Raw genomic sequence first — 20,645 nt, 5'->3', positions numbered from 1 at the left:
ATAATGCTTGATTGTAGGTCTGAGATTCATATTTTGTCAGGGATTGTTCACATCAGCAGATGCTTCTTGAAAATGGCAAACTTAAAATGTCTTGAGGGTTTTTTTATGTCAAAGTATCTCAACACACCCTCAATCCCGTTTCAGCAATTGGGACTCCAGGTTTGCTGACTCCAGTGAGCTTTTGTTGAAGTTGTTATGTATATATATGTGTGTGTGTGTGTGTGTGTGTATGTATATAAATGTGTGTGTAATCATTTCAAATGTTGCTGTTTTTTTACTTTAGCTACTTATCGCAACAGTCCCCGTCCTGTAAAGGTACCGCGATGTCACAGTGACCCACCAAACCCAAACCTTGTTACTCCCACACCAGAAGGCTTTAGGTACTACTTTTTATTTCTGTGATGTGTTAATTGCACCTTATGTTAAAATTGTTTGCTAGCATGATTAAAATTGTGTGGTGGCATTTGTTTCCTAGGGTGCCGTATTATGGTACGCTAGCTTGCCGATTTAGATATAAATTACTGAACGTTAATTGGAATGCAATCACGTATTTATTCTTTACATCTTCAGATGATTCATAGGTCTATTTGTTTAAAATTCAATCAATTTCAGGCAAAAAAGCACCTTAACACCAGTTTTGTTGTAGTACATAAAATTATTCTTATGATTTGTTGTACAGTAAAACAACTTTGGATAAACAATGTTTAAATTACTCTGTGTGCCCATACAAAGCATTCCAGTTTGTTCTTAATAACCTTAATAGTACTTGGGTTGACTACTTTTGTAGTTAATGAATTACAGCCTCACAGTCAAATGCCTTTCTTTAAGAGGGGACCATAGCTTGTCTAATAAGTTGCTTATTGTTATCTGCTCTGTCCATGGTTGAACTATTCTTGCTGCAAAGGCTTTGCACTGGCATCAAATGTATTAGGATGATATCGCCCCCATTCCCTTTAACTATTATTTTTTTAAATTTCTTCATCAATTGGGCATAATCTTCAAAATTATAAATGTAATATAAATTACATGTAATATTTTTGTCATTCATTTACAAATTGTAAACCAAAGAACCTAGAAAAATAACCTACTAATTGCCTTAGCTAAGCTATAAAAAGATGAGTTCTATAGCTGTACTCAGGTCTACTATGGATGTTAGTCACTGTAATGTACACTATATTGGCAAAAGTATTGGGAGGCCTGACCATTATACCAACAGGGAATTGTATGACACTGCATCCCACTTTGCAGTTGTAACAGCTTCCAGTCTTCTAGGAAGGCTTTCCACAAGATTTTGGAGCGTTTCTGTGGAAATTCTAGCCCGTTCATCCGATAGAGCATTTGTGAAGTCAGGCACTGATGTTGAACAAGATGGCCTGGCTAGCAATCTGTGTTCCAGTTCATCACAAATGTGTTCAAAGGGTTAAGGTCAGGAGTTTGTGCGGGCAAGTCAGGGTCTTCCACACCATGCCTTTATGGACCTTGCTTTGTGCACGGGGCCACAGTCAAGCTGGAATAGAAAATGGGCCTTCCCCAAACTGTTTACACAAAGTTGAAAGCATAGTATTGTCCAAAATGTCTTGGTATGCTGAAACATAAAGATTTTCCTTCATTGAAAGTAAGGGGCCTAACCCAACCCCTAAAAAAACCATTATCCCTCCTCCACCAAACTTCACAGTTTGCAAAATGCAGTCAGGCAGGTGATGTTCTCCTGGCATCACTCCATATAACACATTTCCACTGCTCCTGAGTCCAGTGGCTTTATACTACTCAATCCAACGCTTGGCATTGTACTTGGTGATTTGAGGCTTGCATGCATGTGCTCGTCTATGGAAACAAATTCCATTAAGCTCCCGTTGCACAGTTTTTGTGCTGATGTTAATGCCAGTGGAACTCTTCAGCTATGGAATCATCAGAGCATTGGTGACACTCTGTGACCCTGCTCTGTGAATTCACGTGGTCTTCTGCTTCATGGCTGAGTTGCTGCTGTTCCTAAATGCTTCCACTTTCCAATAATTGACCATGGAATATCTAGTGTACCCACGCAAGTTGGTTTTTTTTTTTTTCTTTTCAGATACCTTTTTTTGATAATTGTATCTAGTTTTCCATAAAAAAATAATAAAATGTGATAAAAAATTGAAAAAAAACAACAAATTTTCCGACTTTTACCAGAAAAATCTTTTACTCATCCAAAAAAGCTAATGAATAAACCTTCTAAATAGATTCTATTTGTCCTACTACCTGTACTTCAGTTATACATTTATAGCTCCAGGTATATATCACTATCAAACACCCCAATGTGTGTTCAGCAACATCTCCAGAGTACAGTAATGTCACCCATGCATGGGTTTGTCTAGGGTTTAAAGGCCACATTTGGGAAGTGCGCCCCCCCCCCCATTTTGGTCAGTCTGTGCTTATGCCCTATCTTTGAGCCCGGCCACTCCAATTTTCCCCATCAAACCATTCATTTTTTAAATTAGACACCCCTTTGGTATTTCAAATGCTTTTACTTTAACTCTTTCCATGTCAAGATTTTTGGGAAAATACAGTGCTAATTTTAGCACTTGCTCATAATAATAAACTTTATTTTTTAATTTTATATTTTTTTGACTTTTTTTATATTTCGCTTGAACTGGATGGTTCCTCTGATGCATAATTTAAAATGTTACCATTTATATTTTTTTAAGCTTTTTCATTCCCCCCCCTTTTTTCTTTTCTTTTTTTTCTTTTTTCTTTTAAATACTTTACAAAGCACATAGTGATTAGAAAGCTGGGCTCCATTGACTTGCATGGTTGAATGCAGTACCTATTCAACCTGCAAGTAGAGCCAGTTGTCTAGACCCTCTGGGAGACCCTCTGGCAAACTTTTCCAACTTTTTTTTTTTTGGTTCGGTGTCGCTGAATGCCTCGTGATCGAGGCATTTCAGCAACACCATTGAAGTTTAGGAGGTGATCGTTGATCGCCACCTAAACTTTTAAAATGGGCGTCCACCTCCATACAGTGTATGGCAGATGTTGACGCCCATGGGGAGGTGCCAGACGTGACCCATGATGCCGATCTCGGTGTTGCTGAATGCCTCGACATGCAAAATTCCATGTAGGCAGTGTGTTAATATTGGAAAACAAGGCAGAGCAGCAAAAATGTAGAATGTGGGTTGTAAAAATAGTAGTGAACAACTCGGTGAAATGTGAGCTATAAAAAAAAATAAAAAATAAAAATAAAAAAAAGGAAAAAATGAGATATGCCAAATGAGCGTTCTCTTGTAATTACTGTGAATTTCCTTTTTTCTAGAAAGTGATCCCATCTGATTCTTGTTAAAGATGTAGATATTAAACTTGCAAACCACAGGTTGATTACCATTCTATGCAAATAGTTGTTGGCAGAAACTAAAATTATGATCAAATGACATCCAAAACTGATCATTTAAAATTGATCACATCTTCTGTTTAGATATGTGAAGCATGCACAAGACTTGTCTCCCAATTGTATTCCGACCAGTAAGATATATTTATCACAAAATGGTTTAGTATTTATATCGGTTTTTTTACGTGTATATTTTTTTACTTGTTAAACAAGCTATAAGAAACGTTCTGTAGAAATGTTTGTTCTTATTCACATTTCTATGCTTCCTTGTTTTTATTCTAATCTGTAAAAAGTAAGTTCTATACTGTAAACAAGTTGTGTCCTAACATGGTTTCCTCTTCCAATTCCTATAGAATTTTGGAATTTCCCTTATGTAATGCAATAAATGAAAACTGTTAAAGCGCACATTAGTTGGGAATCATCCTTTGGCCATCTCACACACTGTCATGGCAGCTTGTGCCCCCTGTTCTATGAAATCAATTACCTTTTTCCAGTGTTAGTTCTATTGTATTAATAACTTTGTATGAGCTTAGATATTTAATTAGCTCACGACTGTTGTAGATTGAAGTAATGACCTTTAAATGAATGTCTGTTTTCTAATGTAAATCCTGCCCCCTCCAGAGGTTCCAGTGTTCCTGAAAATGATCGCTTGTCCTCCATCGCATCAGAACTGCAGTTCAGATCCCTTAGTCGGCACTCCAGCCCAACTGAGGACAAAGAAGGTAAAATCCAACCTAAATTTTCATTGCTGCAGTTTTTTTTGATTACTAGATTGTTAAACTGCATCATTTTGAAGCATGCTGATTGATCTATCTATCCTATTATGGTTTCTTACCTTTTGCATACAAAGATACATAAAGTAACAAGACAAAACATAAATGTCCTGGATTCCTACTTCATGTCTAATAGCAAATTCATTTTGTTTGCTTGCTTGAGCCCATCCTCTAGCTTATAACTGCTTATTAAAGGATGCTGCGCACCTGCCCTTCAAATTGCTAGGTATAGGTTCGGGCTTGATTGCATGAATTCTCTAAACAACCACAAGGCTTTTTTGTCAAACGTATAAACTGACCTCTGGGCTTAGTGCACAAACCCCAAAGAGTGAATACTGCCAGTTTCACTCATTCATAAGTTTTTCTTGTGTAGCTTTCTCATTTGAGGCTATGCCAGTGACACTACGTATTGTTTTGAAACTGGCAAACCACTTGAAACAATCACAAGTAGCTAGAAACCGATGAACTCTTTGACTATATTAATACTGCAAATGTTACTTGTGTTTAAGAGCCTACGTATCCAAAGGCAGAGTCAGGTGGATCAGTCAGACGAAGTTGGGAGCTTCAGACTTTCATCAGCCAGGCTAGAGGTACAAACATGAACTATTACTATGGCATTGCTGGGCTTGAAAACCTATGCCTATGTAGCTACATTGGAAACCGTGAATGGTCACAATTGTTCATTTTAAAGGACACTTCTGTTAACTTTTAGCTTAAAGTTTTTAAACTCATTTCTAGGCTTATCCTGATAAAACTACTGTCTGGTTTGAGAAAGTAACACATTTCCATGTATATATTACATAAACTAAATAGTTTTGTTAGCAAAGGTTAATCTTCATTTAATATTGGCGTATAATTATTGGAACCAATAATAGAATATCCAAGAATTCACAGTATCTATTCTATATATGGTTAAATAAGTACCCCAAGCAAAAATTCCTACACACATGTACAAATGCAGTTGTGCTCAAAGGTTTACATACCCTGGCAGAAATTGCGAAATATTAGCATTGATTTCAAAATATGACTGATCATGCAAAACAGTCTTTTATTCAAGGATAGTGATCATATGAAGCTATTTATTATGACATAGTTGTTTGGCTCTTTTTAAATCATAATGATAACATATCACCCAGGTGGTCCTGATCAAAAGTTTACATACCCTTGAATGTTTGGCCTTGTTACAAACACACAAGGTGACGCACACAGGTTAAAATGGCAATTAAAGGTTAATTTCTCACACGTGTGACTTTCTAAATTGCAATTAGTGCCTGTGTATAAATAGTCAATGAGTTTGTTAGCTCTCACGTGGATGCACTGAGCAGGCTAGATACTGAGCCATGGGGAGCAGAAAATAACTGTCAACAAGGTAAAGGAACTTTATAAAGATGGAAAAGCATATAAAAAGATATCCAAATCCTTGAGAATGCCAGTCAGTACTGTTCAACCACTTATTAAGAAGTGGAACATTTGGGGATCTCCTGATACCAAGTCAATGTGAGGTGTAACAAGAGAGATTGTTCAGGATACAAAGAAAAACCCACAGGTAACCTCAGGAGAAATACAGGTTGCTCTTGAAAAAGACGGTGTGGCTGTTTCAAGGAACACAATACGATACGTGGAGAATTATGAGCTGCACAGTCGAGTTGCCACAACAAAACCTTTACTGAGCCAGTGCCACAAAATAGACCGGTTACAATATGCCTGACAACACCTTGTCATGCCTCACAGCTTCTGGCACACTGTAACTTGAGTGACAAGACCAAAATAGAGCTTTATGGTCACAACCACAAGCGCTATCCCACCTCCCAAAATTTGAGGTCTCATAGACAACTATTTCAAAAGACTGCACGGTGTCATTAATGCTAAAGAGGGCAATCCACAGTATTAAGAACCGAGGCTGCAGTCTTTTGAACATGGGTCATTTTTATTTTTTTTTATGATTGTTCCATTCTGTTATAACCTACAGTTGAATATGAATCCCGTAAGAAATAAAAGAAATGTGTTTTGCCTGCTCACTCATGTTTTCTTTAAAAATGGTACATATATTGCCAATTCTCCAAGGGTATGCAGACTTTTAAGCATGACTGTATATATTAGCAATTGCTATTTACAAGCACATAACATGCATTTTTGTAGCTGGATCCACAGATGTTTTTCTATATTTATAGATCATTTTAGGTTGTATGTAGACAAAGCATACATATCATACACGAGGCATGCTGTGTTGTAATTGTAACACTATTGCAGTGTTAAAAAATGGCAACAAGCTTAGATTGTGTAACGTTACTATGTTAAATACAATTCTTCTTTTTCTGTGGTTAGGTGTTTTTTTCCTTTTGTATCGTAAAATGTTTTTTTTGGCATGTTCCCTGAATACTTAGTTTGTATATGTATGTATAGCCAATATTGTGAGACCTTTATGAATGGCCTAAAATCATTTCATACGTATGTTTAATCAATTTTGGTTTCAACTTAGATTGTCGTCTTACAGACAGTGCGGCCAGGCCAAAGCCAATGGATGCTATTCAGAAGTCTGTCATGTTATTTGAAGATCAGAGATATCGCAAGATGAGAAAGAAAAATATAATTGGCCAAGTCTGTGACACCCCTAAGTCTTATGACAACTTTATGCATGTAGGGTTGAGGAAAGTAACCTTTAAGTGGCAGAGGGGGAATAAAATAGGTAAGATTACATTTTAATATATGTTGAGACTTGTTACTTTCTCTGCAGTGTGTGTGTGTGTGTGTGTGTGTGTATATATATATATATATATATATATATATATATATCTATATCTATATATATATATTATTGTGTGTGTGTATTGTGCATTTTAAACTAAAACCAATCGGCAAAAGCAGAAATGTATGTTTCACAAGATATACCGTATTGGCTCGAATATAGGCCGCACTTTTTTCCCCCACTTTAAGTTTTTAAAGTGGGGGTGCGGCCTATATTCGGGGTCTAGCGCCCGACGCCCGGGACATGCAGTCCCGGGTGCCGGGCAGGCAGCGGGGTTAGGATACAGATCCCCCGCAGCGGTGCAGGGGACCCGTATCCTACTCCCCGATACGCTCAGACAGCCTCCCCTGCCAGCACTTCCCACGGGGGGGGGTGCCGGCACGGGAGGTTGTCTAAGCGTTTTACCTCTGCCCACCCCCGACTTACCGGAGCAGACTCCCGGGTGTCTTGCGGGGCCGGCGGGAGACATCTACGCAATACGCGTATGCAACTTCCGGTATATAAACTATATATTGTTTTTTCAAGGAGAGATATATAGCTTTCTTTTGATACCATAGTTAGATGATTAGCTGAAAATTTAGGATGAGAAATTTAGTAAAAACTAGCGAAAATTAGAAAAAAAAAAAAAAAAAAACCTTTTCCCTCTGAATCCTCACAAAATTAGGTAAAGTGATGGAAAATCCTCTACAAGTTTTATCAATTCCGGTGTCCTGATTTCAGAAATACCTAATTTATATAGATTTTCCATACTTTCCCAGCACTAAACATGGTTTCTCACTCTCCTCCCTGCGACCCCCCCCCCTGCAATGATCACACTGTGATCTCTCTGCGAGTCCCCACAGACTTGCATAGAGATCACGGCGTCTGTGCCTCATCGGAGGACAGGATATCCACTGCAGGGTCTGTAAAGTTTTTCGGCTTTCGTGCCGGACGCTGTTACATCAGATCGGACAGCAGAAAGCCATAGGGGACTGACGGGGGTTAAAGGGACTGTCCCTGACAATCCCAATAAGGAATGCATATTAAAGTAGTCTGCAAGTACTTTAATATTTAGAAATGGGGGCGCACTTATTTAAGGTAGCCTCTGTCCTCCTTAGTGGTCAATGGCCAGAAGCTATTGCTATTGATATCAGTGGGACCCCTTTAGGCACATACACATGGGATTCTACATTAGGTGGTCAAGTTTATCATATCAAAATCCGGCAGACTCAGGCTTCTGCTTTACAGTTTATTGTAAAGAAGCTCAAAGCATCACTCCTGGAGCTCATAAATGCAGTCCTATACAAAAAAAATTTAATGTACAGGGCACTTCATTTTTTTTTTTTTTTTTTTTGTCTAGTCTAGTGCAACATCCTGTGAACCCTGCCCAAGTTTTCAAAATATACAACAATGTAAAGAGGGCGATATCAATTATACCAACACGTTATTGTGTATGATTATGAAATTAAAATGTGATTCTATTTGGTGCTGAATATACTCTGATATCCTTGTAACCTTAAGAAATCATAAAAAAAAATGTGTGATTCTCCTTAAATGGTTCAATGCATGATCTGCCACCTCCCTAAAGAGGGGGGGTTTGTTGAGCAATCCCACTGCTCTGCGAGACCCACATTAGGAATCTGCATAACCAAGATTTTAGGCCCCTCTGACGTAGTTACATAGTACATAAGGTTGAAAAAAGACCTAAGTCCATCAAGTTCAACCCTTCTACCTAACCTTCCTACTCTTGATCCAAAAGAAGGCAAAAAACCCTAATTAAGCTACTTCAAATTCTGCCATCAGGGGAAAAAATTCCTTTTTGACTCCAAGAGGCAATTGGATTTCTCCTTGGATCAAGAAACTAACATATTAATTCTTTTTATAGCCCTGTATGTCATGCCTTTCTTAAAAAAGAAAAAAATATCCAGCCCCCTTGTGAAGGTGTGTCATCAGCAAAAACTGTAACATGGCTCTTAATGCAGCTTGGGAGATCATTTATAAATAAATTAAAAAGAGGACCCCAGGGCAGACCACTGAGGCACTCCTGCGTACAGTCTGAGAAACATCCATTCACAACAACTCTCTGCATTCTATCTTTTAGCCAATTTCTGATCCAAATAGACATTTTCCCCTGAGCTATTTCTGTTAATTTGTAGAGTAGCCTTTTATGTGGAACCGTATCAAATGCCTTAGCAAAGTCCAGATAAATCATATCTACAGCCACACCCAGATCTATATTTTTATATAGATTTTATACTAACTTCTTCATAGAATCCTAATAGGTTGGTTTGACAAGACCTGTCTTTCACAAATCCCTGTTAACTTCTACTAATTGGATTATGGATCAAGATATGATCTTGAATGTATACCTTTAGCAACCCTTCAAGTATACCTTTAGCAACCCTTCAAATAATTTCCCCACTACCAATGTTAAGCTTACTGGCTTGTACTTGCCTGGTTGAGATTTTGACCCCCTTTTATATATGGGCATCAGCCTCTGTCCTCACTAACCAAGTTTCTGGTTTCAGATAATAAAGGACCGATATTCTCTACCTTCAACCTTTTTCTATTTACATACTTAAGAGCAAGTATGTGTGATTAAGGTAATGAATGAGTATCTGTAAATGAATGAGTATGAGTGTGTGGAGGGGGGATGGCAGGGCATAGGGAGCATCGTTGATCGCCTCCTAAACGCTTTTGTATGGCGGCTGTTGACGCCCCGGGGAGGGGCCAGACATGGCCCCCGATGCCGATCTCGGCCTTGCTGAATGCCTCGACATCGAGGCATTACAGTAACGCCGTTTAAGCGAAGAAAGTGATCGTTGATCACTTTCTAAGCTTATTTAATTTTTTGACGGTTCAGGACCGTCAAAGGTCATTAAGCGACCGTTTTTCAATGACGGTCCTGAACCGGCAAAGGTCGTTAAGGGGTTAAGGTTACTACCAATTTTTGCTTTATCAGTTTACAAATATTTTTTGACTGCAGATTTTGGGGGGTCATCTTATAATCGAGCAAATATGGTAATATTTACAAGTAACTTTTTACCATAGGGTAGTTCAAGCATATCTTTTTTTTCCTAAATTAATATTGTGGGAGGTCATCTTATAATCAGGGTTGTCTTATAACGAGCAAATATGGTATTTGCATTTCAATACATTTCATTTTCATTTGCTGTCTGATTTGCAGGTGAAGGTCAATATGGCAAAGTTTACACCTGCATTAGTGTGGATACAGGAGAGCTCATGGCAATGAAAGAAGTAAGTACTTGGATAATTTTTGTAAGAAGAACATGACTTATTCAGTATCTTCCTTCAACCTTATGTTTAGCCGACCAGTTGCATATCTTATCTGAACCCTGTATTGCACACTCACTAAAATGATCACTTAAAAGAGAGAAGCCTGCTGATTTCCTTTTGTTTTTCCCTTTGACTCTGATTTCCGTTTACTTTTAATTTACTAAGTTGCTGTCTATCATCGTTGATCATGAACAGTTTAGCTAATATGGAATGCAGGAGTCAGGGAGTAAAACAGTGCAAGCTTTTTAGACCTATGACATACATCCTGAAGGAAGTGATGACAGTAACTGGCCCTAAAGGCTGGTGCAAATAGGATGCCATACTTATGGATGTGTATTTATTAGAGTTTTCTTTACAATAGTTATGGATAGAACTCCATATACATGCCTACGCTGAAATTTATTGTACCGTGAACTACATGGGCTGCATGTCCAATTTACATGTATGAAAAACCACATAAGTTGCATACGTACACTAATGGAGGTATATGTGCAAGTAGTATTTAGTTAGCAATTTATGGGGGAATGAGGGCTAAGCCTTTCTTTTTTTGATCCATGAATGGCTTAATGTGTGCTAATAAAAAAAAAAGTGTGTGTGTGTATATGTATGTATGTATGTGGATGTATATACACTCACTGGCCACTTTATTAAGTGCACCTGTTCAATTGCTTCTTAACACAAATAGCTAATCATCCAATCACATGGCAACTCAGTGCATTTAGGCTTGTAGACGTGGTGAAGTTCAAACTGAGCATCAGAATGGGGAAGAAAAGGGAATTTAAGTGACTTTGAAAGTGGCATTGGTATTGGTGCCAGACTGGCTGGTCTGAGTATTTCAGAAACTGCTGAACTACTGGGATTTTCACGCGGTACCATCTCTAGGGTTCACAGAGAATGGTCCAAAAAAGAGAAAATATCCAGTGAGTGGCACTTGTGTGGACGAAAATGCCTTGTTGATGTCAGAGGAGAATGGGCAGACTGGTTTGAGATGACAGAAAGGCAACAGTAACTCAAATAACCACTCGTTGCAACCAAGGTATGCAGAATACAATCTCTGAACGCACAACACTATGCACAGGCTCACCACAGTTGGACAACAGAAGACTGGAATAACATTGCCTCATCTGATGAGTCTCGATTGCAGCTGCAACATTCAGATGTAGGGTCAGACTTTGGCCTAAACAACATGAAAGCGTGGATCCATCCTGCCTTGTATCAATGGTTTACGCTGGTGGTGTAATGGTGTGGGGGACACTTTCTTGGTACACTTTGAGCCCCTTAGGTAGGCTGTCGCATTTAAACAATGCTCAGTTGGTACTGAGTATTGTTGCTGACCATGTCAATTCCTTTATGACCACAGTGTACCATCTTCTGATGGCTACTTCCACCAGGATAATGTACCATGTCACAAAGCTCACATCTCAAACTGGTTTCTTGAACATGACAATGTGTTCACTATACTCCAATGGCCTCCACAGTCACCAGATCTCAATAGAGCACCTTTGGGATGCGGTGAAATGGGAGATTCGTATCATGGCTGTGCAGCTGACAAATCTGCAGCAACTGCGTAATGCCATCGTGTCCATCTGGCCTAAAATCTCTGAGGGATGTTTCCAGAACCTTGTAGAAAGTATGCCACAAGGTCCAACCCGGTACTAGCAAAGTGTATCTAATAAAGTGGCCAGTGTGTGTGTGTGTGTGTGTGTGTGTGTGTGTGTGTGTATATCTATCTATCTATATATATATCCTTCCCATTTCCCTAAAGCCATACTGAAATTGCATATAGTACTTGAGGATTGTCTAGAGGGAATTGCTTCTGCTCCAAAGATTTTAAAATCTCCGGTTTCAGAGCTGAAATTGCTTATTGTGTCATAAGATCAAGAATCTGAGGGTCCCTACGTGGTCATAAAACCTAATACCCACATCATGTCACCAGTAATTATATCCTCTTCGGTTGATTTTTTTTTTTTTTAATTACCGTATTTGCTCGATTATAAGACGAGGTTTTTTTCAGAGCCAATGCTCTGAAAAATACCCCTCGTCTTCTAATCGGGGTCGTCTTCTAATCAGACCTCAAATAGAGGTCTGATTAGGAGACTAAGATCCAGATCCCCGCACCTCTGCAGGGGACCTGGATCCTCCAGTCCCCCCCCCCCATCATACACACACTTACCGGTGCTTCCTGCTGTGTTGCCAGGGCAGCAGGTTGACGTCTACGCGATCCGCGTAGACAACGTCCGCTGCAGCCGGAAGGAGGTGTGGCTAGCAGCGGGGGTTGTCTGCGTCCGTCGCGTAGACCTTCCCCGACTGTCAGAGATCAGAGCTCCCCGCACCGGTGCGGGGAGCTCTGATCTCTGACAGTCGGGGAAGGTCTACGCGACGGACGCATACAAACCCCCTCTGCCAACTCCACCTCCTTCAGGCTGCAGCGGAAGGCGACGTCAACCCGCTGCCCCGGCTGGAAGCACCGGTAAGAGAGGGCTGAGAGGGGTGAGAGAGAGAGTGTGTGTGTTAGTGAAATGGGGGTATAGGGTGTGTGTGTGTGTTAAATGGGGGCATAGGGCATTTCTGGAGTGGCGTTAAGGGGGCATTTAATTGAGCACTCTGCCTCCTGAAATGCCTTATACCTCCCTATATGGCACTCTGCCCCATAATATGCCTTTTAACCCCCTAAATGCCAGAGTGGCATATAGGGGTATAAGGCATTTCTGGAGGCAGAGTGTTCTATACAATGCCTTTTAACTCCCTTAATGCCACTCTGCCTCCTGAAATGCCTTATACCTCCCTATATGCCACTCTGCCCCATAATATGCATTTTAACCCCCTAAATGCCAGAATGGGATATAGGGGTATAAGGCATTTCTGGAGGCAGAGTGGCACATAGGGGGTCAAAAGGCATACCATGGGGCACAGTGGCATATAGAGGGTTAAAAGGCATATCATGGGGCACAGTGCCATATTGGAGTGGCAAGCCTGGGGGCAGATGTGCGTAACTGGGGGACAGGTTGGAAAATACAAGAAATAAAAACAAAAACAATATTTTTCTCAATCATAGCTTTTATTAAAAAAAATAGTTTACATGAATTAACATTTACTGGTAAAACTTTTTTCCTTTGGGGTCGTCTTATATTCAGGCTTTTTCTTTTTTTCCTAAGTTAATATTCAGATTTTGGGGGGTCGTCTTATAATCGAGCAAATACGGTATTATTTAAGGAAAGCTTGCCATAAAAATGTTACCCGGTGTCCATTAATTTTAGCCTTTGAAATGTCTTGTTTTGGCCGGTTGTTATAAAACTGGAATTTTATAGTGAAAAATGCTTCACAATTGTTTTTTAAAAAATACACCTTGGATGGGCAGATTTTTAGAGCACTTGTTCCCAACTTATGACCTTTTGTGGTAATGATTGGCCGTCTTCCATTAAAAACCTCTGGACAATATTTCAAAAGTTCTATTTCGGGACAGTTAGCACAAACATTCAAGGTAACAGCTCTAGATTTTGAAATTTAATCTAATATTGCTTTTTGTTAATGTTATGTTTGCCATGAGTCAAAATATAGTTTTGAGTATTGTAATTGAGAATCTTGCCACTCTGTCTCAGTTTCTACGAAGTGAATAACACTTATTGCGAACCAAACATTTGGAATTTATCCTTATCTACCATTTTTTTTATTTCAATTATTTTGACTACTAAAGGGTTCTTTTATCTCAGCATGCTTTTTCAGAACTCCTGCCGCAAGCTTTAGATTTCATTTTTGTGTCGCCAGATAATGATTTTGCCCTCTTTTTGCTAGATCCGATTTCAGCCAAATGACCACAAGACAATCAAGGAAACTGCAGATGAATTGAAAATATTTGAAGGCATTAAACACCCCAATCTTGTTCGTTACTTTGGAGTGGAGCTTCACAGAGTAAGATAATTTTTTATGCATATAACCAGTATCTTATCTGGGATTACATCTTAATAAAAGTAAAAATAAAAATACGACTGTGTGTGTATATATGTGTGTATATATATATATATATATATATATATATATATATATATATATATATATACACAGTCGTATTTCCTTATTTAAGGAATATATACCGTATTTCCCCAAGTATAGGACGCTCCCTCGTATAAGACGCACCCCCATTTTTGGGGGCCAAAATTTTAAAAAAATTACATAGTTATTGTACTGGCTGCCTGGGCATGATATGAGTGTGATTGATGTTGCCTGCTAGCAACTGTTAGCAATTGCACTCCTATGATGCTCAGGCAGCCAGTACATGCACATCACTTTCAGCCTCCCTGTGCCCCCTACACACAGATCCATGCTAACATACATACATACATACATACATACATACATACACACACACACACACTCCCCAACCTTACCTGAATTGCAGATCTTCTGCTGCCGCTCGCCTTTATTACAAATTTATTGTGTACAACATAAACTTAAAGAAATTGCCACCTTAAATAAAACATTACATGAAGGGGTTTATTTTCTTCCTGACCTGATCAGATTCCTTGTGTAGTATGCGGTAACCTAAAATGTAATGTAACCTACTTCATTTTGATGAGCTATCATATCCAAACCCCACTATATATAGACTTATTGTTATTACAGGAGGAAATGTACATTTTCATGGAGTATTGTGACGAAGGTACCTTGGAGGAAGTGTCCAGACTTGGCCTCCAGGAACATGTTATTCGGCTTTACACAAAGCAGATTACGATTGCAATAAATGTTCTACATGAACATGGGATTGTTCATAGAGATATCAAAGGTACCTTTTTACTAGTAATGCTTTCTTTCAGTCATGGAATTGGAAAAAAACAGTGGTAGTCAGATGTTTAAAACAGTTTTTAAAGGGGTTGTAGTACAGTTTTAAGAAGTTGCTAGTAAACCTATGTAGAGGTTAGTAGTAACCTCGTAACCACTGAAGTCTCTTGATAGAAATGTCACAAAAACAATGCAACATAATCAGCTGTTATTTTATACATGTTGGTTAATTTGTCTGTAGTGTGTCACTTATGTTGGATGTCAGTTGCCTTTCTTAAACAAATCTTACCAATGCACAGGAGCAAATATATTTTTGACTTCATCTGGACTAATAAAATTGGGAGACTTTGGATGTTCAGTGAAACTTAAAAACAACACACAGACCATGCCAGGAGAAATAAATAGCACACTGGGAACAGCAGGTAAGAACGTCTATATAAGCTTGGGGCTTTTGCATTTTTACTTTTGTTCTTTAATCATAATTCCTTTTTAATTTTTTTGTGTACAGATAGTCCAACATTTAATATGTATAATACATTAAAATGAAAATATTAAATATTATTTTTGGTCATTTCCCTATGATTATCCAGTGCAAATACCTGCAATCTCAGTGCTTTTTTGCAGCATCCACTGCCCCCCCATGGCTAAAACCGAGTTTAGGAAGCGATCAGCAATCTCTTCCTAAGCATAATCTGTGTTGCTGACATGCCTCAATATCGAGGCATTCAGCAACACAACCCCTACCTCGATCGCCGTGTGATTGCTCTGTTGCCCCTTTTCATCCTTCTTCAATGCAGATTATTCAGAATTTTATAATGCGTGTGTTCTGCCAAAATAAACTGCATTATGTATGCAAGTATGTGTGTGCATGAATGTGAGTGAGTGAGTGTGAGTATGTGTTTGTGAAAATATATATATATGTCTTAGTGCTAGGAAATTACGTCATATCTTGGCGCTCAAACTTGGCGTGCCGGAACTGAGGGAATGGTGATGCAGAGGGCTTTCTGGCACTGACCTATAGTCTTTTTCAGTTTTATGTACTGTGATATAATATGCATCCCACTTTTCAGGACTCTGAGACCTGAGATTTTTGTGGTTTATTTTTTGTGTATGTATACGTCTTTCTTTTTCTTAGCATATATGGCTCCAGAAGTGATCACAAGAGCTAAAGGAGAGGGTCATGGTCGTGCAGCAGACATCTGGAGTCTTGGTTGTGTATTAATAGAAATGGTTACTGGAAAGGTAATAATTTATATTTATATAAGATTGTGGTGGAAACCAATTAAGAGCAGTCAGTTTCCAGTGATTGTGTATGTTGTGTTTGACTGCAATGTACTTGCCATTGGTGTAAATTGTTTATTTTTGTAATGTTTATTTTGAAAGATAATTAATATACATATTTAATTGTAACAGAGACCTTGGCATGAATATGAGCACAACTTCCAGATTATGTACAAAGTGGGAATGGGACACAAACCACCCATCCCAGATCGAATAAGCCCGGAAGGAAAAGACTTCCTTTCTCACTGCCTGGAAAGTGATCCAAAGAAGAGGTGGACCGCTAGCCAGCTACTGGACCATCCATTTGTCAAGGTATGTAAAACAAACATTACTATCTGCTAAGGGCAACAGTTCTTCGGACTAATAGTTTACATAATTAAAAACTAAATACTAATTAAACACAGTTGGCATTTCTGCTTGCAATTGAAATCTGCATTTCAGTCCAAGTCTGTTGTGAGCTGTTGAGGCCAGCATCCTGGCTGGCATTAATTACTGTTTACTTTAGCCTAACTCTGTTTAAAAACAGAGCTCTCAACATAGAGGAAATTATCCTGCTAACGCTCCCTTTAGTGAATAAACAGCAATGTGGTCTTAGTCTGCAAAGTTTACAACTTTTGAAAATTGCAGTAATCAACCTTTAGCAGTACCACTAAACTTCAATTGAGGTCCAATAATGGAAACAACTGTATGCAAGGACTGTGAATATATCAATGTGTAATATAAATTGGCAAACTACATACTGTATTTGCTTGATTATAAGACAAGGTTTTTTCCAGAGCAAATGCTCTGAAAAATACCCCTTGTCCTATAATCGGGGTCGTCTTATAATCAGACTTCAAATAGGTGTGACTATGAGACTAAGATCCAGATCCCCCGCAGCGCTGCAGGGGACCTGGATCCTCCCGTCTTATGCCCCCCAACTTACATAGGGCACATAGGGGGTCAAAAGACATATCACGGGGCACAGTGGCATGTAGAGGGTTAAAAGGCATATAATGGGGCACAGTGGCATATAGGGGGGGTATAAGGCATTTCTGGGGCAGATGTGCATAACTGGGGGGGCAGGTTAGAAAATAAAAGGAAATAAAAACAAAATTTTTCTCAATCGTAGCTTTTATTAAAAAAAATATAGTTCATGGTTTACATGAATTAACATTTACTGGTAAAACTTTTTTCCTATAGGGTTGCCTTATATTCAGGCTTTCTTTTTTTCATAAATTACTATTCATATTTTGGGGGGGTCCTCTTATAATCAGGGTCTTCTTATAATCGAGCAAATACGGTAGTACCTCTGTGTAAACCTGCAAAAACATTGTAAAAGTCTCTTCCAATTGTAACTGTGCCCTAACTTATTTATGGTTCCAAAGTTCTTATACACGAACCTGAACAGTCCACTTACAAAACCATATAAAGTGTCTAATATCTATAGCTTTCAACCCTTCTGGAACCTCGATAGAACTCCAGTAAATATCTTTCCAGCAATCAAGAAAATATATTGCTATGTTTCCAATCTGTAGTACGAACTATTGCCTTATGGCAATATGACACATGCAGAACTTAAGTCCCCTCACCAGCTCTTACTCATATTACTCTGGATGAGCCACCTGGTGTCAGAGATCAGGGGTCATACATTCCCCTTCCACCTTCTTCTTGCAGTTTACTGTACATACGCAGGTCAAACTCTGCGACTCCACTAATTATTCTGTCTGCCTTCTTTCTCAGATTGTGCAGTTGTATGTAACTGTACAAAGAGTGGACAATGCTAATTGCGCATTATCTGGGAAAGGTACCTTGCAATTTAAATGATTGTGCTCCCACCCCATGCTTTTCACCAGTAGCTTTAACATACCATTGGAGCAAGAAGGCAGATGTGGTGATTAGTGAAGTTGTGGAATTTGACTGGCATATATGCACAATAACCTGGAAGAAGGTGGCTGGCCAGGAGTAAAGGGGTAGGAGCTGTAGAGCTGAATTTAGTTCTGCATGTGTCATAATGATAGGAATATTGTAAAGCCTTCAAACATTCCCATTCCCAAATTGGTAGCAAAAAACAAGTAGAATTATAAGATGTAACTTGAAGGATTCTTACAATTGAAAGATACTGTTGCAATTTCTTTGCTGGTTTTCAAATATGTTCTAATTTAAACTATTTTGGCGTGTGCATTTTTACTAAAAATGTGCATTTTCCACTAACAAAAGTACTCAGTTTTGTTACAGTTTGCAATATAAACAGGAGGCGCTGTAAGTATTAATCGACAATTTGATAGCGGCCATGAATCTGATTGCCCTTTGGAGTCAAGAAGGATTTTTTTCCCCCTGATGGCAGAATTCGAAGTAGCTTAGAGTTTTTTTTTGCCGCCTTTTGGATCAAGTATAGGAAGGTTAGGTAGAAGGGTTGAACTTGATGCACTTATGTACTAATACATTAGGGAAGGCGGCCTCTGCCTTGTAGAGCATATAATCTTAGTTCTAGGGGGTTTGCAGACACAAATTGCACTTTTTTTCTTTGAGTTCTGATATATAGTACATATCAAATCATGGATTTTAAGTTACTGTGGTGTTTTGGGTATCTTTAGGTAAGGGACAAAGACTAATCATACATGAGGTACGATGTGTCATGTTTTCCACTAACCTCTTAGATATATCCCAAGCAGAAGTTTTCTAATTTTTATGTTTAACAACCTACTCGTCTTAAGCAGCAAATAAATGACTTTGTGGTGACTTTTTTTTTTTTCTCCATCGTTTGGGCAGGTTTGCACAGATGAAGAATAAATCTGTTTGCACAGATGAAGACTTAAATCTGTTTGCAAAATGTAGCGAACTGTTTTCAACAAGTCATCTCTTAATCACTACTGTATGTAATATTTACATAAAGACTACACTGAGGCACACAGTGCAACATTATATATTACTATGACTAAAGACTGAACAGGTGACAGAAGTCACTCCTCTCCTGCTGCTGCTGCTCTTGTATGTTATCCATGTGACAGTATCCTGCACATTTTCTAAAGAAGCTGCATGTATCAGTGAAGTGCCATTACTACTGTACATGGAAAATTGCTTCATTTTTTCATTTATATTGCTTTTTATTTCTCATGTCATTGAGAACTGTAATAAATAGTACTGTTTTGAACTGTCAGGTTCAGATGTAAGTTGTATTATTATAAAGCAACCTGACCTGCAATTTGTAAATGTTTAAATATGTCCTGTTTGAGTGCACTGTGAACATGTTATTTTTGGGTAAGCTTCGGATTTGTTATGCAAAAAAAGCTAATGAAATAGGAAGTTTTCATAATAAATGTTTTATTTTAGGATGTCTGTGGGGTGTTTATTTGAATGTGTCATCTGAACAGGACTTTGGCAGTTTTTAAATGATTTTTCAAAAGTTTCTTTTCTTCAATACCTTCACTTTGCAATACATAATAAAGGGCTGACCCCAGGGAGCTTCTGCCAAGTTTGTTAGTTAAATCTGTGAGACTTCTCCTATGCCTCCACATTTAATTTTGCATTATACGGTGTCTTGTAGGGAAACTGTAACAGAAAAAACATTTTGGCTAAATCATGCTGTTATGGTGGCTTGTGAGATGTAGAAATCTTAGGAACCAATGTTTGGTTTTCCCATTAATTCCAAATAGTTAAACAGCACCATCCAGTGGATAATTAAGGGTATGACAGCCCTGCTAGATTGCTACTACTTTGTCTGCTTGTATCAAATTTGCTCTCCTTTCCCGTGTTCCCATGTGAGTGATTTAAATTCAGAATGTTAATACATTCTATAAATAAAAATGTTATTACATTCTAACATAACATTGTGACCACTGACAGGTGAATTGAATAACTGATATTCTTGTAATCATGGCACTTGTCAGTGGGTGGGATGTATAAGGCAGCAAGTGAGCGTTTCGTCCTCAATGTTGATGTGTAAGAAGCAGGAAAAATGTTCAAGCGTAAGGATCTCCAAAACTGCAGCTCTTGTGGGGTGCTCCCCTTCTGCAGTGGTCAGTACCTATCATAAGTGGCCAAAGTATGGAAAAGTGTAGCCAGCCAGCCACTTAATTAGTCATGTTGCATAATGCACTATAGATTTAGTCACATGGTTTATATTAATATTCATGGTTCCAAAAGAAGTAGTGAACTTATTGTATATACACTATGTAGACAAAAGTATTGGGACACCTGGCCACTACACAGCAGGGACTTTTATGGCATTGCCTTCTTAATACATACATAAATATGCTGTTGGTCCCCCATCTCTATGCAAGTTTGTGGGGACTTGCATAGAGATCACTGTGTTATTGGTGCGAGGAACCATGTTTCTCACTCTTCTCACATGCTGCAACACAAATCAGCAAAATAAAAGTGTTAATGATTTTTTTTTAACATTAAAAAGAATCACTAAAAATAAAATAAAAAATTATTTTAAAAAAGTGAG

General features: G+C 38.5%; 1 protein-coding gene across 2 annotated transcripts in view; it reads left to right on the top strand.

Annotated features, from left to right (window-relative positions):
- The window catches only part of MAP3K4 (mitogen-activated protein kinase kinase kinase 4), a 59,673-nt gene extending 40,146 nt beyond the window's left edge, over nucleotides 1-19,527 (top strand). Inside the window, exons 15-25 of one of the 2 annotated variants that reach the window (XM_053461224.1) lie at nucleotides 284-380; nucleotides 3,983-4,083; nucleotides 4,644-4,724; nucleotides 6,629-6,820; nucleotides 10,047-10,117; nucleotides 13,949-14,065; nucleotides 14,777-14,936; nucleotides 15,232-15,354; nucleotides 16,068-16,174; nucleotides 16,346-16,525; nucleotides 18,965-19,527. In XM_053461224.1, the coding sequence (XP_053317199.1) occupies nucleotides 284-380; nucleotides 3,983-4,083; nucleotides 4,644-4,724; nucleotides 6,629-6,820; nucleotides 10,047-10,117; nucleotides 13,949-14,065; nucleotides 14,777-14,936; nucleotides 15,232-15,354; nucleotides 16,068-16,174; nucleotides 16,346-16,525; nucleotides 18,965-18,985 (1,250 nt within the window). In that variant the 3' untranslated portion in view covers nucleotides 18,986-19,527. Of the gene's footprint in view, nucleotides 1-283; nucleotides 381-3,982; nucleotides 4,084-4,643; nucleotides 4,725-6,613; nucleotides 6,821-10,046; nucleotides 10,118-13,948; nucleotides 14,066-14,776; nucleotides 14,937-15,231; nucleotides 15,355-16,067; nucleotides 16,175-16,345; nucleotides 16,526-18,964 lie in introns of both variants that reach the window. The other variant, XM_053461222.1, reaches the window with a different exon arrangement.
- The last annotated feature ends 1,118 nt before the right edge of the window (nucleotides 19,528-20,645 follow it).

The sequence above is a fragment of the Spea bombifrons genome, chromosome 3 (assembly GCF_027358695.1).
Source record: "Spea bombifrons isolate aSpeBom1 chromosome 3, aSpeBom1.2.pri, whole genome shotgun sequence".
Lineage (NCBI taxonomy): Eukaryota > Metazoa > Chordata > Amphibia > Anura > Pelobatidae > Spea > Spea bombifrons.
This window is presented reverse-complemented; position numbering and strand designations above follow the sequence as displayed.